This window comes from Grus americana, chromosome 12 (genome assembly GCF_028858705.1).
Source record: "Grus americana isolate bGruAme1 chromosome 12, bGruAme1.mat, whole genome shotgun sequence".
NCBI classification, from domain to species: Eukaryota; Metazoa; Chordata; class Aves; order Gruiformes; family Gruidae; genus Grus; species Grus americana.
This window is the reverse complement of record NC_072863.1, coordinates 22,044,377-22,069,550: the sequence shown is the minus strand read 5'-3', so window position 1 is coordinate 22,069,550 and position 25,174 is coordinate 22,044,377. Positions and strand designations below refer to the sequence as shown.

Below are 25,174 nucleotides of genomic sequence, written 5' to 3'. Positions count from 1 at the left end.
TCTGTTCACCTCTTAAAGATTTACTCCAGCTTAATATGAATTAAATATATGAAGGTCCTAAGTGCAGCTTGCTGCTGTCCTGAGCATTCCTGCTGCAGAACTGAGCTGGAGTTAACTGTATGAACGTTACGTGACAAAGAGGAGACTCTGCTAACAGGTGGACTGACATTAGCCTCCCTTCTTTGCATGAGCATAATTCCTAGGACATTATTAGTGACTGTCTCTAAACCCTACACCTCTCCTTACCTCTACAGATCCTTTCTGGCCATAGTGACTTACCTATTTCCCTGCAAGAACTCATGGACATTTTGAAGACCAGACTAATGTCTCTCTGGCATAGCTCCATTTCTCCCTTACACAACCAGGCGCTCACTTCGTACAGATGGCCCCACAAAGGAAGGCACAAGAAATTCTTCATTGTGTATCACGATGGATATGTCAGACAGCCCATCCTCTATTCTCCTTTACTTTGTTGAAGAACCAGTCCTGATGTTCTGGAATCTGTAGGATTTTTTTTTTTCTTTAACCTCGGCTAGAGTTTTGACATAAGAATTGAATAAAAATTGAAAATGCATCTCAAGATTTCATCCAAGAAAGGATGGCAAAATAGCGAATGATATTCTGTTGTATATCATATTGTGATTGTTTCTTAATATTTATCCTGTTTGGATCACGTGGGGAAATGGATCTAATTCACAGCATTCACCCCTATTTTAGCTCTCACCGGTGCAATTCTTAGCAATAATCAATAAAGCCATTCCCCCTGCAGCTGCCCAAGATCGCAGTTTTTCTCATTAGTCAGCAATCAATACCAACCCTTAAGTTAATAACATATTATGGCGGCATTATGGCAGCTGGCCTTGTCTGTCTTTCCGACTGAAATGAACATTAAGGTTCCTTGGAATGGAAAAGAAGGCACCGGGCGGAAATCAATAGCATTGATTTCAGCATCACTTTTTGAAAAGACTGATCATCATCTTTGCTGGCCCTGGCGGGAGGCTATTTTCACTCTTTGTTATTACACTCACAGGCCTGTCCAGAAAAAAAAAAAAAAAAAAAAAAGAAAATAATTGCTTTGATTTGCTCACCTGAAGTCTGCAATAAGAGCGAATGCCACGGGATAAATGCTTTGTGGCACTCTTGGAGTCACCTTATGGCTTGGAAGGTGCTCCGGCCTTGTGTCTAATCAAAAAATATTTTCTAATGTTCATTTTAAAAATGGAAAAATCCAGGCCCAAAGACACAGGCTATAAAAAGGTTCAGACTTTCATTTAGTAAAGAGCAATATTCCCAACTGCTGCACATTGGATTGGTAGAGGCTGGACTGTACTCATTGCACTGATGCAAACCAGCTGAGGAGCTGGCTGGCTTCGCTGTCTCATACACACGCACTTTCAGTTTCAAGCAAGCTGCTCTTTTGTGATGATCCAGAAAGACATTGCTGTTGGAAAAAGTATGGTATTGTAGAAATGAGTGGCAAATCCTACCTGCATTTCTTTCTAAAAGGATGGTGAGATTACGCTGCTGCTAATGATAAGAGTCCTGTGCAGTTCCACTGCGCATCAGGCTCCATTTCATGGACTTTTCTTCTGTGTTCAACAGTGACTACAGGTATGTGGCTGCTGCTCTTGCCGTCATGAGGAACGTGACTCTACAGATCAACGAGCGGAAGCGGAGGTTGGAGAACATTGACAAGATAGCTCAGTGGCAGGCCTCCGTTCTGGACTGGGAGGTACGGTAAACGCTCGGCCCCGATTTAGGTGTTATAAACCTGGAAAAAATCAATTCCATGCTGTTGTTGAGTTATCCAAGATCACATAGTTCATTTCACACAACCTACGTTTGGGATTAAGCTTGGGACGGAGAAGACATATTTACAGACTTTAGAGATGGTTCTTAAAATGTAAAACATTAATGGTACTCTGAAGAAAATGTTGGGTCTAGTTCCAGTTACATCAACAGAAATCTGGAGTGACTTTCGGGATTGCAATGCTGTTGTCCTGGGAGTAAGTGAGATTTGGATCATGCTCTATGTGCATTCTGGCTCTGTGCTTTGTCATTGGGGAAGAAGTAGGGAAAGAGGTAGCAAAAAGCCCTAGAAAACGTGACAGGTTAAGGAAAGGGAGAAAACTCTTCTGATGGTTGCTTTATGATTAGAAGCCAAAACATTAAGCTGAAGTTAGAGATGCTATTTGCACATTTAAAATGAGCACCCACTTAAAGATATTTCTGAACCAATGCTATGCGTAGTGATCGTGTAATTAAGGAGCTGAGAAGCACGGGCAAGGCAAAGTCAGCAGAGGGATTCCTCACTAGGAGGCCTTCAGTCTCCTACATTTTTGCCATGTGTTTAAAAAAAAAGCCATACTAAAATTATGTTCTCCTTTTCATCCCTGATTTTTTTTTTTTAAGCATTCATTTTTTTTTTAAAGCATTCCTTGACTGAATTAGATTCATTGCTGTAATGAAGGTTGGATTCCACCCTGGATCTCTTGATAAAACATATAAATGCAGCAGTCATAGCTGGTTCTTAAATTACGACTGGCTGTGAGAGCAGAAAATGCAGATGATTTCCTTGCTTGTTTTATTGTTGTTTATTGTGAAGAAACCACTCTCTCACTGACATGCAGACTCATTTTCAGAACTAGAAAACTGCTCTCAAGGAGGCACAGGACCATCAGATATATCTTCAGCCTTCAGTATATTCTATGTGATGAGCTAATTCGTGTCATTTGTAAGAAATGCCGAGACCCTCATTGTAAATAAATCTAGATTAAGGATGGATCAATTCCAAGTCAGTGAATATTCATGTGTGAGTGGAAAGCCAAGGTGACCTCCACATAGGATCTATGGAATAGCAGTTTCTTTTGCTCTTCCATTAGCTCAGTTGATAATTCATTTTTATTTAGCCATATCCTTGATAATTCATTCCTGCTTAGCTTTAGCCATATCCTTTATAATTCATTCCTGCTTAGCAGTACCCATTCTTTATCTCCAGCTTATCCTCAAGAACTTGCCAAATCATTCTTCCAGGCTTTTTTTCAACTATTCCAAAATTTAAGCACAATATTGCAGCAACATCCTTCAGCTTCTCATAATATAGAAAAACCTGCTGTTGCCACTGCTCAGAGATCCGATGGGAATACAGCTACTGGCCCCATTCAAAGGAAAACACCCTTCTTACCATTTTTATTCTGTATTTTGGATCAAGAAGAGTCATAGAGCTGTGAGGAGAACACTAGAGGATGAGGCTAGATCCAGCAGAGAACTTCACTGCTTCATTCTCTCCTCTGAAGTAACTTCTGAATCATGAGATCCAGCCCCCACTTCACAGATGTCCGTGTAATGGCCAGAAGGATGCACAAAACCCCAAAATGCTCAGACGTTAACTATAATATAATGCAGGAAGAGAACAGGAGAAATCAAAAGCAGTGTCAGATGCTTAGATCTGTCCTAGATCTGTGCAGATACTCTCTTTAGGCATTGCAAACCCAAGCTGCTAACCTCCAAAAACCCCACTCAGCTGATGTGTAGAGGTCGTGTCTCCCAGGACACAGGCCATCAGGGGTTGATTTCTTACTCAGCCCGCAGGGGTTCAGGCCCTCATCTTCTACACACAGGCAGTCATGGAGTAGAAGAGGGATTTCCTGGCATGTCTCCCTAGCCTCTTCCAGTCTGTGGGGACATGCATTTATTATCTGAGTCAGAGAGTAGAAGACCACGACTCCCAGTCCGTCTTTGCTGGAGGACACTCAGCTGAGAGCGAGTGACCTGCTGTCAACTTTGTGCTTCTACAAATGCTTATCTGGTTTATGTTAGTGCTCACTGAAACAGAGAGGAACCCACAGCATTACTCTCCCATCGTTCTGTCGCCCTGTTCCTGCTCTAATTAGAGTCTGTACCCAAAAGCGCTCCCTTTCTGTCCCTCTGCGTGTCACGGGGGCTTCCTGATCTCTCCAGCCAGCACAGCAGTGCAAACGAGCAGTAGCACTGGACCTGGGGTGTACAGCGCAGTCCTCCTTGAGACAATCTGAAAAAAACACTAAGTACAAGGAAGCAGGGACTAGGAGAAAAAATTATCAGTTCAGGCTTTTTTTCACCAGAAATCTAGTCAGGGCACAAGACAGAGATAATCCCTAATTCCCACTGTATGTTGCACTTGGTGAATTATTTCAGCAGCAACCAAGGCTAAATGTTGAAGCATTTAATGAAATCTTTCATTTGGAGAAATGTCTGGTTTTCCTCAACCTCTTTAGACTAACGATGTTGACTCTCTGATTTGAAATTGCAATTTCACTTCTAAATTTAGCTGTGTTTTGCGACGAGATGTTGGAAGAAGATTTTTTTAAAGAAGAAGAAAAAATCCAAACCAAACAAAAAATATTTAGTGAGTGAATATTTGAAATGTTCTTATATACAAAGTGTATGTACACATTTTCTTGCAAGGAGAGGGTGTTAGTGGGAATGTATACGTATTGCTGATCTTAAATAGAAAAAGTAGGGGGTATGTCCTAGGTGATTTAAGCAAAAGGGATTTTACTGAATCCCATGGAGTTGTACCTCTGTGTTTCAGGAATCATTTTTATCCCTCGAGATTTTCTGCATGGCCCTCTGAAGGTGAATTTCAGGGCTAGCGTTTGAAAAATGCAAATATCCTTGAGTTAACCAAGGCCAGATTTTTTTTTCTCCAAGAAGTCACGTAAGCTTGGTCCGATGGTTTAAATTGTGAATGGGACCAAGAAAGGGTGGCCTGACTCTCGTGGCAGCTGATAACCGTGCTGTGGCAGCCAGGGCGCGAAGTCTGAAGGGATTATTGGCAGCTTCATACAAGTAATGACTGAGCAGAATCTTAAGGGAAGATTCTGATCTCACCGACTGCTGTAAATTAGAAATAATCCCAATCACTTTGAAATGTGTTCCTGTATAATTTGTAGGAACGTGGTCTTGACTGAAAAGCCTGGATTGGACTGTTGCCATGTATGACTCACTTCTTTATTTTGTAACCTGAATTTCCAATATACAAACAAACGTAGAGAGGTGCTGCCCCTGCCTACATCGAATTCTCTAGTGCCTTTTGTCCTTTCAGTTGTTAATGGCGCAGAATGTAGGGCTTCCACCACCTCCTGCCGAGACCTTTCAGTGTCTGAGAGCTCTCATTGTTATGAAGTGTTTCCTGATGTTCAACCTTGCTCAGCGTCATCTCCTTGCTTGTAGTTAAATACCCTCAGATCAAAACAGTGACATTTAAAGGCAGGCAGGCAGGCAAAACCAGCACACAAAGTTAGCTGGAGCGGGTTCAGAACAGCCTGCAAAGTCTCCTCTGGATCAGACTTCAAACAGGCCAGACAGACCCATCCTGGGCAGCCTTTACATGCTCAGTCCCTCTTGTGCTCTTGCCCTCTGAGAGAGTTACAGATCTCAAAGGTTAGTGGGCAATATCTAGATATATGTACACACACAACAGTACTATAAAGAGATTATTTCCACAAAGCCCATTATCATTTTGAAGTCCTTGCAGGCCCCAGTTTGGCCCACCTTATGGCTCTGCGAGCCCATGGAGGCACGCTGGTGGGATACAGCCTGCTCCTGGGCAGGACCTGCAAGCTTGCCATTTGCTTGGCCATGACGGCGGTGCCCACCACAGCCTCGAGTGCAACATCACCCTTGCTGAGTGCACGTTACGGGTGCCATGGAGGTGGAAACACATCTGCACCTTGGCACACCTCAGAATTGCTCTATTTTAGGCCTTTTCATACAGCTCTTGAACCATGTCAAAACAAAATGAAGCAGCGATCCCTGCAGCGTTTCATGTTTTCTCTCCTGCCCTCGTGGCAGCTGCCAGCAACGCTTTTCTCCCTTTCAGCCCAGGTTTTTCTCAGAGGAGGGAGGCAATGTGGCACCCATTCCCTGGGAGGGGATCTATGGATCCCGAGCCAGTGGTGGGATGTTTGGCGCAGGATAGAGCCTTGCTCATCAGCTGGATTAGTTTTAACTTGCTGTTTAAACAGATTACTTTGGTTTGTGTAGATATCTATATATTTCTACCAAAGATTCCCATGGGTTGTCACTTTGGCAAGTTTCAAGAGTATTAAATTTACATGAAGGGAAAAATACATGTAATTGAGAAATATAATGAACACTGTCTTTTTAAATTTCTTCCCATTCTTGTTATTTACGGGTACTTTAAATCAAGACTTGGTGCCCTTAATTATGTAATATGTAATAGTTGGCCTCAGCCTAATATTACGTTATCGAATCCAAGAATGACATGAAAAAAAAGATGCATGCAACCAACGTACTGTTTTCAAAGTGAGAACAGCCTGATGAGAAATCCTCCTGAGAAAAAAATTGCATCAAGGACTGAAACAGATCCTTCTTTTTTTTCTTCTTCTTTTTTTTTTTTCCCCCAGCAACAGAAGGTATCAGAAAATGAGTCTGATGAAAAGGACAACATCTTTCTCGCTTTCCTTTTTCTGATCTTTCCGTAGCCCAGAGTGCTAATCAGCCTGTCAATCTCTAATTAAAGAACAGCAGTGTCAGGCAGAAGAGAGCCCTGCTCGCTGAATGTTAACTAGTAAAGGGGATTTTGTGCCCAGCAGCGACAGCAAAGAGCCACGTCAGGAGGTGGGCTTGGGCGCAGGGGAGCAGATCCGATGGGCTGATGAGCATTTCTGAGCCTAGGACGGCGTCTGCTCGGGGATTGCTCGTGGGAGGGAGGAGCGGGGCAGACTGGGCGGTGTAACGTGCTGCAGCTCGCAGTGCCGTGTTATGGTGGTGCTCCCAACAGCATTTCTTCCATGACACTAGCAAAAACGCTTTGGTTCCTCCCAGTTCCTTGTTACAGAAAGTGACGGTCACCTATAGCATAACTGGGGAGCTGATGTTCGACATCTTTCCATAGCAGCAAGAGAAGAGCCGACCCTCTGCTGCAACAGTCGGGATTAGCCCTAGGACTTTATATGTCATTCTAGCGCTGGCAAGCTCGAGGGAGCATGAAGCACACGTCCAACCTAGATCTGGGTGACCTTCTGCTCTCATTACTGCACACGAAGTAGTTGGACTTTGCCTGTGAGTGCATGAAGAGAAGAGGAGTCAGCTTTCTTTTTGCTGCCCTTTGTATGTAGCAGGATGCACAGCGAAAACCTGATGCAGGCTGGGGAGGGCTGAGTTTTTTATTATAGGCTTATAGGATAACTCAGATTGGAAGAGACCTCAGGAGATCCTCTGGTCTTCTCTCGGCCATTTTGCTGCTGTGCTCTGCTGAAGTCAGTAGGACATCTGCCAGTTCAGAATAACTAAAAGTTCAGCCTCTTCCTTTTATAGCAGTATTTCTCTAACTTACAGAAGGATATAGATGATCCAGCCTCTCTAGGAGTTGCTCGGGAACAAATGGAAAAGAAATTTTTTTTCTGGTTTTCTATAGGATTGGAGGGATCCAGGCCTAGGACTGGCTTTAGAGAAGGACTGGGAGAGGCGTTGCAGAAAGCCTGCCTCAAGTCAGGACCAAGTATGGAAGCGTACTGGGGTAGTCATGTTAGCAGCCGAGCAGAAAAGCAAACACTTCTCTCCTTGCCCGCCACCCTGCAACCGACCCCGTGAGCTCCCCTGGTAGGGACGCTCCACTAGCAGAAGACAGTTCATGCTGTTCAAAGAGGTGGTATGACTGTGTCGGGAAAAAAATGCCTTTCAAGGTTGATTGCATCTGTTCTAGGAGGTCTGGCAGTGCAGCCACGCTGGTGTATTGCTGCAGCAGCCGAGGGCTTGAGGAACAGCCAGGGCCGGGGAGATGCTGCTCTTGGGGCTGAAGGCTGGCCAGCCGTGTGCTAGTCCAAAACTATTTGCAATATATATTTCCAAATTTGCTAAGCCAGCATTGGAAATCATCTATTTCTAGCCTATAGACTGTATATATAAATTGTTTTCCCGACATAAAAAATGCAATACAAATCCTATCATTTCAGATCTGAATTTTTTTGTTTTATGTTGCTTGCAGGGACTACACAGTTTGGATTCAGCTAATCAAGTAGAAGTGTTTACAGAGTCCTCTGTGTGTCCTCAGGCTTGAGATGCTACCACAGGAGTAAAAGACAAAACTGGCTTTCTATTTTTAGCAGCCAGCCTCTTCTAGGCTCACCCCCTCTCGTAAAAGTTCCCATCCATAGGCTTGTATGAATCTTCTTCATATAAGCTCATGATCAGCCAGGAAAGCCCACAATTTCTGGAGCCACTGTGTTTTCTTCAGAGGTTTCTCGTTCAAGGGCTTGCATATACCTGAGCTGTTGCAGCAGCACACAGGTCCCTGGTTTCTGGCCAGGAGGTACCACGGCTGAAATCGCACCCTGACATCACACTCTTGAGACGCTGCACGATGCACGGCCCATCCCTTCTGGGAACGACCCTCTGTGTTCCCGGGAAGTTATCCCTAATTAGGCCTTCAGATACCACAGCCACAGAAGTGAGATAGAGGTGGATAAATACCTTGCTAAGGCGATTTGAAAGTCTGTGCTGCAGCATGATGATGAAGCGACTTAATGAAGTTGCTGTTGTCACAGGGCGCAGGGACTCAGGCAGTCGCTTCCAATCAATGCTGAGAGGTTAATTACACATTTACCTGAACAGCAGTCTGAAATCCTCACCAAGAAATTATGAGTGGGGATGACTCTTGGTTGCTTTGGCAGAAAAGCGTGTCTATCTAGATGCTCCCCGTAGCTGGCTGAACCTTTACAAGCTGTTTGCTTAGATCTTGGGATGGTCTTGTCCCAGAAATTGGTTCTAGTTTGGCATCAAAGCCAGAACTGCACTAGTTTCAGAGCCAAAAAAATAATTAAAAAAAGCTTTTCTCTCACTTGCTCCTGAATCCTGCTCCTTACCTCTTAGCTGAAGTCATCCCGATTCCTTCTGTGGTGTTTCAGAGTGAGAGATACACTGAGATGCCCACAGGGCAGGTGGTGGTGAATTCACGCATTTTTAATAAATAGATTTTAATTAACTTTTTAAAAAGTCCAGCTCATCCCAATTAGTGGAGGGTGACTGCATTTGTTCTCTCGGAGAGTGGGAGAGCGAGCGCACGCTGTGTTTTCAAGGCCATCTGCTCATGAATCCTTAAAAAAAATCGGAGAGGAAAACAAGCGTTAGCCGGAGGCAGAGAAAGGGTGAGGGCATTCTGGCAGCCGGCCGGGGAGGCCTTGCCAGCCGGGGGGCCGGAGGCTGCCAGAGGAGCTGGGGTGGTCCTGACAGTTTTTTGGAGATGGGAAGCTCTAATGAGCTGTGGGAGAAGGGACTGTAATTGCCTGAATGACTGGGAAGAGAGGCAACAATCTGGAGGGGTGAGTTTTGGCAGTCTCGCGGGTGGGGGAGTTGATATCCCAGCGTAGGTGACTTTGGTAGCTGGCCTGGGATTTCAGGAGGGGACGTGCTTTGGGATGCTATTTTAAAGGGAGGGGGTGCCAGGGAACTTGTTACCCTGAATATAAAGCGGCTCTGTATTCTTCCTCAAAGGAGGAAGGGGCTTTGCTCTCAGGATTCCACCAGCACCTGCCGTGAAATCCAGGGTCTGGGGGTACCTGGAGAGGAGGGAACGGGGACAGTGTCTGGAGCAGCTCTCCCCACTGCAATGTGAACTGTAATACCATGCTTTGAGGGTCCGCGCTTACTTCATTTGTTTCCCTTCCTTCAGAATTATCCCCTATCTCCACGTTCTGGTCTGAAGTCAGATGGGGTGGCTTTGAGAGCTGCAGAAGGGCCAAAATCCTATTTAATTATTGCTTCTCCCTGTCCTGCAAAGAGAAATGTATCCACTGCCCTGGCTGGGAGTGGCGATTCACTCGGCCTCATTCTCTGTACCCTCTAGGGAGACGATATCTTGGACCGCAGCTCAGAGTTGATCTACACGGGAGAGATGTCCTGGATTTACCAGCCTTATGGACGGAACCAGCAGCGTGTTTTCTTTCTCTTTGATCACCAGATGGTTCTCTGCAAGAAGGTAAGGACGTCCAGGGAGAAAGCAGCATGGCTAAGGACATGCTGCGGACAGGCTTTCCAGTCCAAAGTGGATTTTAGGGCAAGGTGGCTGTTTGCTACATGTGCAGAAGAGGACATGGATAGCACTGAGGAAGGGCAATCCGCATGCTAGAAATACTGAATTACAGGATGGTGAGTATACCGCGATAAAGGGATCTTTATGCTCATAGCAAATCCAGCCTCCACTTGTTCATTTCATGCCTTTTTCTCATGTGCCCTGTGTTTGGCTTGTTGCCTCACTTCTACTTTTGGGTTTTGGCTGCAGCATATGATCTGGGATTAGATAGCCCTAGAATTTCTATATGAACTATGAAGCCTGGCACTTGGGCAGACAACTCAATTACTGCAATAAACTGATGTTCACTGCCTCTCAAAGAACTATCAGGCAGCAGCCTGGTCTGTAGCAGGGTATATGTGCTGTCACTTGGTGAAATGCATTTTAAGTGTCATCCTCATGTAGCTGCTGTGCTGGATTTTATAGGGCATATCTCTGCCGTGAAACCCATCGTGAAGGTAGAGAAAGGTAGTGAAGAATACTGATGCTAATGTGTTGTAGTATTAATAGCAGCAGGTGAACTGTGTTTCGGAGCAACCGTGTCAAGCAGCGGCATCACAGCTGTATTGCTGTAGTCCCGCTAAGGTGATCCCAGCTCATTACCATCACAGCTGTTCGAAGTGAAGTGACCGAGCCCATAAGTCCTGGGAGCCTCTGTCTTCTGACAGAGTGGGATTCACTGACATTTTCACTGCGGCTATACAGATAACTGTGCAGAGGGACTCCCCTGGACTGGCTTCAAGTGGGAGCGAGGGCGAGCTGCAGACATCTGTGGACAAACACACCAGGGCTGTGTTCCTGTCACATCTCATATGCTAAGAAAAGGTTGAGCGAGACCTGTGCCACGTGGCAGCCCTCCGAGGAGCGCCCTGCCGCCGCAGGAAGTGGCGTGGGTGGGGGCGTGGGTGGCTCCTGACTCACCGCGACATCACTGCCCGCTGCCACGGTATGCGGAGCTGTGGCCTGTGCAGTTCAGTGGGTGGCACTTTCTTCTCTTGAGTCATGGTTGACTGAAATTTTGCCTTCTGGAATGTTTGTGCTTATTTTTCGCCTCCTCGTTGCTGTGCCTTTTACTTCTTTCCTGGCTCTGTAAAAAAAATAACCACAGAGCAACAATAACAAAGTCAGATGTTCAGAGAACTGTCAAAACAAGTCTGGAAGTATGCAGCTGGGTTTAATTTTTAATCTTGACCCTCCTACACTTTGATTGTGACCCTGAATTACCGATTCATAAGGCAGCATCCAGTTTGGCTTCCGTTGGGTCTGATCCAGAGAGGTATCGAGCGCTCCCTTAACTCCTGGGAAAATCAGAGCCGGGATTTCCGTGGTCATCAGTATGAGCAGAGAGTGCTCAGCAATTCACAGCAGGCTGCTGGGGGCTCGAAAGGTTGTATCAGTATGCAAACAGTGTTCGTGTGACACTGTCCTCTTCCCTTATGTATTCAAGAGGCATTTTGGGGGGTGTGCGTGGCAGTGCTGCACAAGAGATGCCTCCATGGGAAAACACCCTGCAGATTTTAGCTCTCTCGGAGACAGTGTGGTGGTCTGGGTCTTCCTGGCAGAGAGACTGGCAGGCTGTCCTGCCACTAGCCGACATCTTGTGGGACAGTGTCCTCACTGAGCTTTAAGGTGACAGGGCAGAGGGTGCTAATTCATCTGGTGAGCCCGATATCATGGGGACAGGGTTCATACCTTGTTGTTGGTTCTCCTTTTGCATCTCTTTTTCCAGCAGCAAACTACAGTTGTTACTCTTCAGAGTGTTGGGGTAGGAGCAGAGACAGGGTTACAGCTGGACTCTCCCATCTCGATATTTTTTTCCTTGAACACTGTTAAGAAAGATTGTCTGACTATGGAATTCAGAGGAGCGTGAGCTCACATTTTGGGATCACGCATCCTAGATAAAATAAATCTGAATGGTTTATAGCCTGTGTTGTCTTGACCCCTGTGTCAGGCTTTGCTGTTATAGATCCCAACAGGCAACCATCTAGCAGGATAACCTCTGCTCTATCATAGAACAGAATCATAGAATTGTTTAGGTTGGAAAAGACCTTTTAAGATCATCAAGTCCAACCGTTAACCTAACTCTGCCAAGTCCACCACTAAACCATGTCCCTAAACACCACATCGACATGTCTTTTAAATCCCTCCAGGGATGGTGACTCCACCGCTTCCCTGGGCAGCCTGTTCCAGGGCTTGATAACCCTTGCAAGTGAAGGAATTTTTCGTAATAGCCAATCTAAACCTCCCCTGGCACAACTTGAGGCCATTTAATCGCTTGTTCCTTGGGAGAAGAGACCAACCCCACCTGGCCACACCCTCCTGTCAGGGAGTTGTAGAGCGCGCTCAGGTCTCCCCTCAGCCTCCTCTTCTCCAGGCTGAACACCCCCAGTTCCCTCAGCCGCTCCCACCAGACTTGCGTTCCAGACCCCTCACCACTTCGTTGCCCTTCTCTGGACACGCTCCAGCACCTCAGCGTCCTTCTGGCAGTGAGGGGCCCAAAACTGAACCCAGCACTCGAGGTGTGGCCTCACCAGAGCCGAGCACAGGGGCACGGTCACTGCCCTGGTCCTGCTGGCCACATTAAAGCCAGAGCGCTATATCCTGGGGCTTTCTTAGTGTAGCACCATTTATATCAAGGTGTGGGAAGCTGGGGCCAGCTGCCTTTACCCTGTGCTTTAAAATTATTCTCTGAAGGAGATGAAATATGACCCACATATCCCCAAGAGCAGGGATGCTGGTGCGGGGGTGCTGGGGTCATCTGCAGCAGAGTCTGGTGCCAGTCATGGGAATTAAAGCACTTGAGAGTGGCACCAGCTTGCAGTATGCTTTCACGTCCCACTTGAACAAACCCTTAGGGAATTGGAGTTGTCTGAGTCCAGAAGGGAAAGTTTGAGATTTCCAGAAGGTCTCAGAGTTCAGACTGGTGCAGGGCTGCCAGCTCCTCTGCCTTGTGCACAGGGAGAATTAAGCCCTTTAGAGGTTTCCAAAGCAGCAGATGGAACAGCACCCCTCTTACTGCAGACACAGGCAATGAGAAAATCCATGGACAACCTGACCGTGTTTTGCATGAGGTTTGTTTAGTCAGTGACCCTGATCAAAATTTTCAGCTTTGGTACCACTTACGATGGCACATCTCAGCGAATCTTCCTCTTCAGGAAATCTTCTGTATATGTGGGTTTTCTTCAGATATAATAAATTAGTAGGTATGATGCATCCTTAATCGTGACACGGTCTATTTGAGAATACCTTTATTTTTGAATTATAATGGTTGAATTTTACCTCTTTATTGGTTAAAAGAGACTTTTAATACAAATAGGAACTAAAACCAATTCCTTATTTAAATATATCACAGATACTTTAGTTTGATGAAAGCATGGTAGATATGCTGAGAGGCTCTAGAAGCCAAACATGTATTTCAAACAAGATCTCCCACTCCTCCAGATCTTCACTGCAGTTATCTGCATGTCATCCTCACCTTCGTTTCCCGTTGCCACCCTGGCAGATGTTTGCAGCTGCAACAGCTATGTGTTCTCGAATCCCCTAGTAATGCGTACGGATTCTGTGGTTTGACAGATACTGATAGATGAGTTTCTGATGGAACAGATAGAGTTTGGTAACATAAGCTCTGTGACAGTCATGGATGTTGGTGTTCTCTGTCATCCCCTTTGAACGCCATTGTCTGCAAAACTTGTTACACAGTGGGCTCACGTTGCAGACCGTCAGATTCCTGTTCACTAGTTCGTGCACTGGAAGATGAAATCATTTCTGTGTGGTAAAACTTGCTGGTATCAGCTTCACCCCGGTAGGCTAAAGTGAGGTGTTAGTGGCATTCGCTGGTACCAGTAGATGCATGTTAGGTCCAGGAAGATGGTATATGAATTCCTGCAATATCCGGAAAAGTGCTGGTGAAAGCCAGTTTTTCTTTTGCTGCAAAAATTTCAGCAGCATTCTGCTTCTGGCCAGCCGATCTGCTGGCTCTGTCAGTCCCAAGAGAGCGCCCTGCTACATTCATGCCCACAACCCTTGTCTGTGTCTGCATTGCAAGCCGCTGATCCTTTGGGCAGGCTGCATTGCCGCTGAACCCAGGCGGAGTATTAAAAAATTCTATCTATAGCCAAGGTAACAGCTCATTTTGTATCCATTATTTAAGGTGAGTGCTGTGTACAAAGTAACATGTCATCCCACCCCAGGTAAGTTTGGGTTTCTTCATAGCAGTTTTGCTATCAGCTAGTAAACAATGAGGAGTACTCCGGTTCAATGGCTCTGTGTCCTTTGTGGGGCTCTAAAGGCACAAGCCACAGTCTCAGAAAACATCTTTCTTTTCATATGTTGGATCACATTTGTTCCACAGCTATACAGCCAGATGGCCTAGGAAGATTTCGGCAGGACTCCTATTGCATGCTACCAAGAACTACTGTGTTCCTTTTTCCTACTGAACCAGCCAGCGTTGCCCGTGCCCAAGGAATAAGGTCTATTGGCTATGGCAGTATTTCTAGTATCCAGCTATCTGCTTTCAGCAGCAGTTAATATATTTCCAAATAAACCCTGGTCTGCTGTGAATATGGCCTACTTTCCAGAAGCTTTGCCATCCCTTTCTGTTGATACTTGAAAATGTTTCAAGGTTATGGGGCCTTTTTTTTTGTTGGACATGTGGCCAAGACATTTCTGTGAGGGAGGATGACTCTCAGGGTTATTCTTCTTGAGATCATCGCCTAGTTGTTCCCCTGCTTGATATGCCTGCAGAAGATCATCAGTAATGCCAGGCCTTATATGACTATAATGAACTAGTCATTAATATAGTTCAGGAAAGGGGTGATGGCAATGGTCAGTCCAGGGACAAGGCTCAGAGCCTTCCCTGGTTGCTGGTGTATGTTCCACTGCCTCAGACTGAGAAATCCTGAATGCATTTCCGTGACCACCACGTCTTGGATAACTGACGGGACTTGAGAAAGAGACCTAGTTTGTGAAAATGAGTAATTATAAACGGCTGCATTCAAATGCACTTGACAGATGTTCTCTCTGCCAGTATGGGTACATTTAAGTCTTTCTTCCAAGCAGGAAACTTGCACTAAGATTTACGAGAGCTGCATGAATAAGAGCACTAGCAGCAGGTGGAGAAGCTGACACCATGGCAGCCAGCTTTCATTTCTGGCAAACATCTTGCAAAGCAACTTGTGAGGGAAGATTTTCACAAATAAAATTGGTTTCTGAGCTTTACAAATAAATCTCTTTGGCTTAGATTTTGCCATCAGAGACAGCACTGGTCACTTCCTAATATCACCACTGAATCATTTTCTGGTGCTAGGAAGTGAGAAGTTTAATCAGATGAAATGGCCACGTCAACCATTTCGGTGTTCGATCGACTGAATACTGAAATACCAGTGGATGTAGGTAGGTACTGCAGAACATTTCCAGAACCTGTGTCAAAAGGGGAGCACTGAGTTAGTTTGGATGTCTACAGTTCCTGAGAATGAGCCACTGAGAGAGCTCATGATTTTAGATGTTCTTTGCAAAGCTGGATAACTTTCAGCTTTTGGATTAATGTCAGACTCTCCTACTGAATTCTCTGCCTGTGTTTCCTGAACCAGAGGTTGGGACATTGCAGTGTGCACGAGGACAAAGCGGTGCTTTCTTCAGAAGAGACGGTTGGTTGGTTACCCTAATGCAAAAATGCCTTTTGGAAAGGAAGAAGGGAATAAACTGTGTAGGAAGCAAGCACTGCCCTCAGTTTGACTTACCATATGTCTATAATCAGGAAAGAAGAATACATATTCCAGTATGCTAACTGTAATTACCAAGAAATGAAGTCAATCTTTGATGATGGTAGCATTAAAAGATGTTGCCTTAAAGGCACAGGGTCTACTTTTCTTATCACCCTGAAGTTGAGAGAGTTTGACACAGAGATGCTTTAAATTTGCAAATCATAATACTTAACATCCAGGACTGTGACACACAGCATTAATTATGATCATAGCTTGTTATGTTGGGGGATGCTCGAGGTGCTTATCATGTAATAGATGAGGATCTTCTTTTTTCTGTTCTGGGTAACAGTTTGGATTTCCCCAACGGGCTCGAGAGCGCCGTGGCATTAGGCTGGAAATGCCAGTATGAAGTATGAAGGGTTAACAGAGTTTCTGCAGCAAATTATGCTTTTCTTTCACCAATAGTGGAACAGTCCTTGATGGGGCTCTGTGTTTAGTGTTTTCTGACAGTGCAGAAAGATCAGTGACTGCATGAAACACATTTAGTTTTCATTTGCACTTTTTATGTGTCTCTCGTAATCAAGAGGCAATGCGAACTCCAGCTTGTGGTTTATTGCTATTGCTGTCTTCCCTTGAGCTCTCAGAGCAAAGCAGGTTGGATGAGAAGCGAAATGAGACCAGTTTAATAGCAATAGCCAGACAGTCAGCCAGAAATAGCTGTGCTGTAGGAGATAGAGTAAATAAAATAACCCTGTCAAACTCCATTGCAGTTCAAGTTTCCAAATGGGAAGATAAAAGAGACATTTCTGAGCCCTTTTAGTGTAAGAAGGTCTAGTTCCCGTATCGCTTCTGTTAAAAACATTGAGGTAATCTTTGCACCAAAACAACGGCCCCGCTTTTATTACAGGCTAAATAGGTCTCACAGGGCTAGCCAAAAATCTTGTTTGCAAACACAGAGCAGCACTGGGACAATTCTTATTACTTCAAGTGGTTTTTTGACCCACAAGGAACACTGTTTGACTTTTGCAGCACCTCCCACGCCTTCTCTTTTCTTCCCGTTACCTCAGACCTCCATGAAATGCCGTGTTTTGGGTCAGGCCTGGGTCCAGCCTGCAGCAGGGTGAGAAAACGGGTCAGGCTCTGTTTCACCGTTTTCAGCCAGCAGCTCGGTAGAGACTCGGTGGTGTGCTGCCCCGACAGGCAAGGCGTGCTGCGGTTTGAGCCAGTGAGATAGCATAAGATGAGCACGAAGAAGACCAAAGAAAACACACTGGCTTGGTCACAGCCCCAAAGCAAAGTATAACATGAAGTTTTTTGGAGAACAGTGTTTCCACAGCCCCACTGATGTAGCCCTGCGTTCATGCCCAGCCGATCAGTTGGTGCTGTCTGCAGACAAGAGGTTTCTCTGTCTCTGTCAGACCGTGGAGCACGGCAAGGAAGTTTGATCCTCCTGTCTCCTTGGTTAGCAGATAGCTGAACGCGAAGGATGAATTCCAGCAATTGACAGGATATATATTAAAAATACTTATGAAAAAGTACTTTAGCTTTCAGATATGGCATATTCAAGAAAAGAAAACATTCCTTTTAATAGTCAAAATAGCCCTGAATGCGTTTGTTCGGTGACCCTTTTGCAGGGATGTGCATGTGCCAATTATATGCCCTGAGCGCAGTTTTGCAGGAGGACTCATGCAAACGGGCTGGACTGACCGGCGCAGCGACCTGCAGGCACCCACTGCCGTTCTGCTGACTCGGGGAGGCAGGTGCTGCCTCTGCGCTGCTCGCTGTGCGACAGCAGAGAGGGAAGAGCCGACTCCAGAGAGAGGTCGCTGGGACGCAGGAGGCGTAGGGAGAAAAACGTCGGGGTCAGCCAGAGGAGCCAGCTGGAGGAGGACAGGGGAAGGCTTTAGGTTGTTACTTGCTAATTCAATGTTAAAATCCAGAAAGGGCTGAATTTAGAGTCCTTCACAGGCTGTGGTTTCTTTTCTGGATAGGGAACAGGTTTAGCCTACTCATATAGCCATGCAGATATGCAAGATGCTATACAATATACTCTGTGCCTAATTTATTGCTCCTGTAATTGCAGTGGGTGTAAATTTGGCCCACAAGCAAAACCTCTGGAGCTGAAAATCTAACCCTCCTCCTGCTGTGGCCTTTCAGCAGTACAATGTTAAGCCCCTGGGAGCAAACTGGAGAGACCAGAAAAGCCAAGTGACATGTCTGCAGAAGGGTTTCCCATCTCTTCCTGTTATTAGTTCTTTGGAAACGCACTCGCCCTCGGCTCGCTGCTTTGCAGCCAACGTTACTGGGCTTGAGGTGGAACAAGGCATCAAAATGCCACTGATGTTCCGCTAAATACATTGAATGAAAATAGCATTTCCACATAAATGCTTTCAGTTCCAGTCCTCCCCCGCTCGGATCCCACACTGCAGCTTCATGGAGCTGGTAAAGATGAATCAAACATCTCTTTCCAAACTCAGGAGACAGACACTGCTGAATAATTTGGCAGGAATCTGCCGACCTCCCCAGCACAGCTGTCCTTGTGCAAGGAGGAGTTATGTAAACTGGTATTGCAGAGATTTCGGCTCCCCTCTTCCCGTGGCAGCCCCCAGGGAAACTTGTAACAAACAGTTGTGCCCATCCTAGGAAGTTTGCAGTAGGAAGGGAGTGGCTGAGGTTGCGTCGCGGAGGTGATGTTACATGCCCCTGTTCCTAACACGATCCGTCCCTCATTGCATTTTCAGGTTGCGCTGTGCAGACCCCATTTCCCCCCTCCTGAAGGCTGGCTCAGCCCAAACTGCTGTGTCCGACAGGCTGATAGCAAAGCTCGCAGTCAGCTAGCATCCAACCACTTAACAGGGCGTAGATTTATTTTCTCATATCAAGAATGTTTAGGACAAAAACATTCAAAAAGGGTTCATTGAGTTTTAGGGTCTCATTTGGACAGAAGAGAGGCCCAGTTCTGCAATGCACTCGGGCTCCAGGGAGGTCGATGTGAATGGCGCGTAACTGTCCCATCTTAAAAATCAGCCCGCGGTAGGGTTAAGTTAAATGAACAAATGCTACAGAAAACTGTGTCTTTGGTGTTCATGAAAAGTAGGCTGGGCTGCTTTCTTCAAAGGGTCGCTTTAAGGTAAATTAGATTTTAAAAATGTAGGCTCTGAATCTTTTTTAAAAAAGCCAAAGAACGTTGAAAGCCCTTACGACTAAAGATACCCAAAGACATGGCAAAGTGGCAGCATGCCATGCTCTCATTGCTCACGGCAGGTTGGGCAGAGTGAAGACAGAGAGCAGGCAGGCAGGAAAATCAGGACAAATTTCAGGAGTAAATTGAAATTCTCTGCTCGCTCCCTCTGTTTCTTCCATTCTGCACTGCAGTCACTGCCCAGGTCAACTAGAAATCATCAGAGTCTGAGACCCACCTTAGTGTAAAAGACAACTCAGCCTTTTCCAAACCTCTGCCTTTTCTAAATCGTGGGTTGGTGTTTGGGTGCAGTTATTGTGGACCCTGGTTTAGTCTTTTCCCAATTTCAGCATAAACTAATCACTATTCATCAACTGTTTCAACATCAACTATTCCCCAAGTTGTAGAGCTCGCCTGTAGGTGGGTGTCTCTTCAGCCTCATCCTTGGATCCCCCTTCTGCTTTGATACCCGAAGAACACATCATCTTCTGGGCAAAAATAGTCTCAGGGATTGCTGCTTTTCATGCTGAGCACGCTGCTGCCTTGCTGCCTTGTCTGTGTTAGGTTTCAGATGTTAGTCGTTTCAGGCAAGCCCTGGCTTTGCTTTGCTTGGGTGTACGCAGTGTAATGCTCTCGGCCTTCCAGCCCCATCAGCGCTTGCGAGGGCTGTTGCTTCACCGGCGACACTCCTCACTTCAAGCCGTGGTCTCGGGTAGGGAGGAGCGAGGGGAGAAACCCCTCCTGCGACTTTATGCTCTAACCCACGCTGAGAGGAAAATACCTCAGAAGACCTCTACTGGGATGATCTGTAAAGCTGTGGTGGGGACGGAGTGACAATCCCCAGCGGAAGAGCCACCCTGTTGCATGTTACTCAGGCCGCCCTTTGCCTCACAGAGGGACGGAGGGATCTGTGCCATGCCACCTCCGCCACCCATGGGCTGCATCTGCCGCCTGCAGAGCCTCCTCTCTGCCTGCCCTTGCTCTGCCAACTCCCAGTCCCCGAGCGTGTGCGACGCTAAGCTATTCTTACAAGGCTTTGAGCTGTTAAAGATCCGCCATCAAAGGCTTTCGGTGTGTCTTTCACAGATTACTTACTTACAGCTTCCAGTTGCCCTGTAAAATAAGTAAATATCATTATCCCATTACAGAGACGGGGAAGGACTGAGGGAGGAATTGCGTTTCACCCGAAGGCGCGCAGCCAGTCCCTGCCAGCCTCGGGAGCTGCGCTCAGACCTGACTGCAGCCGTGCGCTCAGAGTGCATAATTCCTGCCCAAGTCATTTTGAAACTACTTTGCCATTGGATTACGTGGGATTTTGATAACCAGGAGGACCAATAACCTACATGTGCAATGAGAAACTTGTAACGGATTACTCTGTGGTTGGCATCTTTTATATTGTCAGCTCATAAGAGGGATCTAATGACTCATGGCTGGAAATGGCTCTTTCTCCACTGGTGTTTTACAGATTATTTGTTTTATGCGTGAGAAGGAGAGTGTGACCTAGCATAGAGTAAACCATAGCACTTGAAAAAAATGTGCCATTCTAAAATCATAATCCTTGCTTAAGACCTCCCCATCCATTCCTGCACACCACCCCCTGAGGAATAAATAGGAGGAGGTTCCGAAATGCCTGAAGACGGCTGCACACAAAGCTAACAGGAACAAACTCCCTGGGACACACACCAGGTCAGATCCTCTCAATGCTCAGCTGTGGCCTCTGATGGAGGGGAAATTTTCCTCCTTACGTGCTTTGTGCTGCTGAAACTGTTGAATAGCTTTTAATTCTGATGCTATTTTGCACTAGCAGTCGACTGCACAGGCAGGTTGCCCTCCTTGTGATTAACACTGTATTTCCTCTGCAGCATCACGGGAGGGTTTGACTCTTACAGGGTCTTGCACGATCACAGCATGCAAAGGCAGCTCCTGGCACGCATAGCGATGGCCTGGGGTACTCGTGGCAGAAAAGAAGGGATTGATTAAAGTTAGAAAGCAGGAGGAGAAAGCAGTACTAAAGACAAGTAGAAGTTGATTTAACAGTAAGAGTTTGTCATGGTTTAACCCTGCCAGCAGCAAAAATAACCATGCAGCCCTTTGCTCGCTCCCCCCAGTGGGATGGGGAGAGAATCAAAAATTTAAAAAAAAGGTGAAACTCGTGGGTTGAGATGAAGACAGTTTAATAGTACAGAAAAGGAAGAGAATAATAATAATGATAAAAGAATATACAAAACAAGTGATGCACGGTACAATTGTTCACCACTTGAAGCTGATGCTCAGCTAGTTCTCGAGCCAAACTGCCTTCCAGCCCAGCCCCAGTTATATACGGAGCATCACAACATATGGTATGGAATATCCCTTTGGGCAGTTGGGGTCAGCTGTCCTGGCTGTGTCCTCTCCCAGCTCCTTGGGCACCCCCACCTTCTCGTTGGCAGGGCAGGATGAGAAGCTGAAAAGTCCTTGGCTGCTTGGCAACAATTAAAACATTGGTGTGTTATCGACATTATTCTCATCCTAAATACAAAGCACAGCACTAAGCAGCTGCTAGGAAGAAAATTAACTCTATCCCTGCCAAAACCAGGACAGAGTTATTGAACAGTCTGATTTACAGGTGCAATCCTTCCTACAGATATCTCTATCCACTGCAGTAATTTGGGGTTAGGTGTATAATTCATCGTGGGAGCCACATCCCAACTTCAGATTTTCAGGTTTTCCAATAAAAGTTCAGCCTCAGTTTCCTTATGATGGTCACAAATGAGAATTTTTTTTTTTTTTTCAAGCCCAGCCAGAGAAAGTCACTCCCCCCCTTCAGAGGGGGGACGGTGAAATTGGGGATGTTTAAGCCAGAGTGAGAGCAGGAGAAAATGGCCAGAGCAGGTCACAGGTACATCCCTGAGAGCAGCCACTACCTCAGGCACAAGCACTGCAGAGAGCAGAATTGTCATAGGTTTATGGAATGTGTCAAAACTTTGTGTTCCCATCAAATATTACTTTTTTGCTTCATCTTTTCCTTGTGAATCCTTAGTACATATTACGTGAACAGACTGCAGAGAATTATTCAGGAGAGCTTAATTAACCTCAGCTAGGGAAAGAAAAGGAAATGGCAGAAGCTGTAGGGTAAAAAAAGATCATATTTAGACAAATAAGTGCAAATGACCTAGATGCATCCTTTTCCTTAAGAGCCATGCAATGCAATCTGGGTGCTGTCTGCAGAGACTGCAGGTTTCTGTCACTGCTCCTCGGGCTTGCTATCCCGGTCTGCGCCTTGGGGCTTTTCCCATACCGCTCCTGAAGTCCATACTGATCCTACCTGCTCTCATCCTGTTTTCTCCTCCATCGCCTTTCTCTTAGATATCATCAAAATGCAGAGCTGGGAAGGGCCCCAGGAGATTAGCTATTCCCTTTGCAGGATTAAGTATACTCAGACCATCTCTGATGGATGTTTGTCTAACCTTATTTTTGAAAATCTCCAAGGAATGCTGTCCCAAGGCTTCCCTATTTTGACTGTTCTACTGCTTAACTACTCTTATAGCTAGAAAGATTTTTTTCCAAGTATCTAATCCTATTCGCTCTTGTGGTAAATCAAGCCAAGCCATAATCAAAATGGAGAATAAGTGATCACCAGCCTCCTTAGAAGAGAAGCAGCTTTCACATTGGTATTCCAATAGCACATTCCCTTTTATTTATGTCTTTTCTAGATTAAACAGCTCCATTTCTTTGGCCTTTCCCCACTGATCAGGTTTTGAGAGCCTTTTTTGTCTTTTTACATTTGCTTGCTCTTACCTGATTTAATTAAAAAAAAAAAAAAAATTTGTATGACATCCACAACTGGATAGCATAAACCAGCTAGTCATCATCCTGGTTTAATTATGGCCAGGACAATATATAATACTATACTAATATAGCCAGCATATAAATTAAACTAAACTCTGTGGCTTAATAATTCTCTCGTATGGTGTCCCTGGGATAATCAGGAGTAAAAGCAGCAGCCTGTCCCAGCTGCTGTTTCTGCCCTCCCCTAAGCCTGCACTCCTTTCGACAGCGTGGCTACTTCTACAGCTGATAAATCTCCATTTTGTGTGTAAGTATTTGCTTTGTCCTTCTGACATGTAGTACTGACACCAGTCTGTTTAAACAATCCATTTTCACCCTCAGCCACACATCTGCTTTCCTTTATCTTGTGTGCGCTTGTTTGATTCAGCTTACGTGCTCGAGGAAAGGAAAGATAGCCCTGCGCTTGACAGAAATGGTGTACAGAACAACAGGCTTCATTTCTCAACACTGCTACGGGCTTTCTGTCTGCATCTTGCAGAAATCACACAACGCAGCATTGCTTTCATTTCCTGCATGTTCCCTGAATTTTTCTTCTCTTGTCCACATGCACAAAAAGCTCCTTAAACCAGAGTTTTGGCCTTGTTTGCTGTACATCTCCCATATAGCCCAGATGAATTTCTAAATTTTATTGAAATCAATTATAGTGCAAGCCAAGTGCATTTGCCCATGCTTCACTAAGGAGTTAAGTAATATATGTTATTCTTTAAGAGCTGCAGGAACATAGTAAGGAATAGTATCAAGATTAGGTTGGATGGGGTGTTGGGTCATCTTGTCTAGATGGAGCTTTTGCCAAGAAAGGTTGGACCAGGAGATCCTTGAGGTCCCTTCCAACCTGGTGTTCTATGATTCTATGATACATGATAAGATATCCACAGATCAAATAATGATTATGTTTCCCATATTACAGATGTTAAAATTTAGTCAGTTAGGAATTAATATCCATTTATTGACTGTTGGCAAGAAGAGGGGAAGAAAGGAGAAGTGGTAGTGGGAAATGCCTAAGCCATTAAAAGTGATATTATCCAGTTCCAGTTCCTAATCTGCTATATGGATGGAACTTTCTCAAAACCAGGTACGTACAAAGTGTCTTCCATGTGCAGGCACACGCTGTTCACCAAGATGTTTGTGTGCTCTACCACTCTGAAAAATAAAGGGTCTCTTAAAAACCTGGGGTATCGATGCTGGAGTTTCTACTCAACGAGTGGGGAATAGTCCTTCTTTTGTGGAAGTATGAAGCACAGGGGTAACGCACTCGGGTAATGTCAGGCATGAGCTTGCTCTGAGCTGTTTAGCTTTTCTGTACCTGTTTGAATGGTGCGTCAGCACCTTTCTCTCCTCTGGGCCTCCCCCCCACTCCAGGGGCTGTTTCTCCCCCAGAAAGTTCCTGCCAAGCTGGAGGCTGAGAGCGATGGGAGAAAAGATGATTCATTTCTTCTAGATTTGTTATTGAAGTTTTTTCTCAAAATGAAAGTAAAGGTGGCTGGCAGGAGCTTTGCACTTATTGTCTTTCCCTCATTCGCGTACGTGCTTGCTCAAGGACAAAACCACGGCGTTTCTTCTTCATGTGTTTTCTGGAAACAGTCTCGATAGCTGAGCTTGTTCTTTCCTATTAATGCATTCTCACCAGCAATAATATTCTGTGGGACCATTTGATTTCCAAAAGCACTTGTATGATTCCGTTATCTCCTCATTGCTCCTTCAATAACTCCTAGGCAACACCGTTATCTTCACATCCACTACTCAGCAACACCTGCAAAACCCGGGAGCCTCTGAAACGCACTGCAGAAGCCTTGCGGGAAGCAGCGATTGTTCCTGCTGCAGCCTTGGAGGGGAAACGTATGGAGCGGTTCAGTCAGACGCGTCCAAACCCGATGTGTTGTCCTCTGGAAGGATAATGACAGCACAAAGCTGTTAAAAACCTTCACTTAGCTTTTAAAAATAGCTTGTAATGTTTTCTAAATGAAGATTGGAGAGATAAGAGAGGAAAAAATGTATTTAGTATGTGTAAGAAAAGAGCTAATGCACAGAGCCTTGTATTTTCAGAGCCAGGTGAGAAGGAGGATTGTGATTATTCTTATAATAACTTTTATGAACAAATCTCTACATAATCATGAATATTGCATAGAAAAGTATGTTTGATCCCACTTCACCCGTCTCACTCACAAGGACGGTCTGTTTGGTGTTGTGTTCAACACTCATCAGCAGTGAGTCAGTTCTCTCTGTCTGGGCAGAATAGTTGCTGGTATAGCTAATTTAAGGAGCACATCTTTTTCGCTATGAGATTTGTTATCAAGTTTTTTGAGAATGTGGTGAAGATAAATGCTATTTCTAAGAACTAGACCAAGACTCAAATTTAAACACAGCGCACAGTATTGATTTAATTGAACC

The 25,174-nt window shown here is 45.4% G+C and overlaps 1 protein-coding gene and 1 long non-coding RNA gene across 18 annotated transcripts in view; one reads left to right on the top strand and one right to left on the bottom strand.

Annotated features, from left to right (window-relative positions):
• ARHGEF9 (Cdc42 guanine nucleotide exchange factor 9) overlaps positions 1 to 25,174 on the top strand; it is a 212,597-nt gene that overhangs the window by 171,430 nt on the left and 15,993 nt on the right. For all 8 annotated transcript variants that reach the window (XM_054839167.1, XM_054839172.1, XM_054839168.1 and 5 more), the window contains 2 exons: positions 1,603 to 1,732; positions 9,851 to 9,982. In XM_054839167.1, the coding sequence (XP_054695142.1) occupies positions 1,603 to 1,732; positions 9,851 to 9,982 (262 nt within the window). The remainder of the gene's footprint in view (positions 1 to 1,602; positions 1,733 to 9,850; positions 9,983 to 25,174) is intronic.
• The window catches only part of LOC129211696 (uncharacterized), a 281,089-nt gene continuing 264,872 nt past the window's right edge, over positions 8,958 to 25,174 (bottom strand). For 4 of the 10 annotated variants that reach the window (XR_008578922.1, XR_008578928.1, XR_008578924.1 and 1 more), the window contains 3 exons: positions 11,300 to 24,741; positions 10,997 to 11,162; positions 8,962 to 9,101 (listed from right to left, as the gene is read on the bottom strand). This is a non-coding gene — a long non-coding RNA (uncharacterized LOC129211696). Of the gene's footprint in view, positions 9,102 to 10,996; positions 11,163 to 11,299; positions 24,742 to 25,174 lie in introns of all 10 variants that reach the window. The other 6 variants (XR_008578925.1, XR_008578931.1, XR_008578927.1 and 3 more) reach the window with 4 other exon arrangements.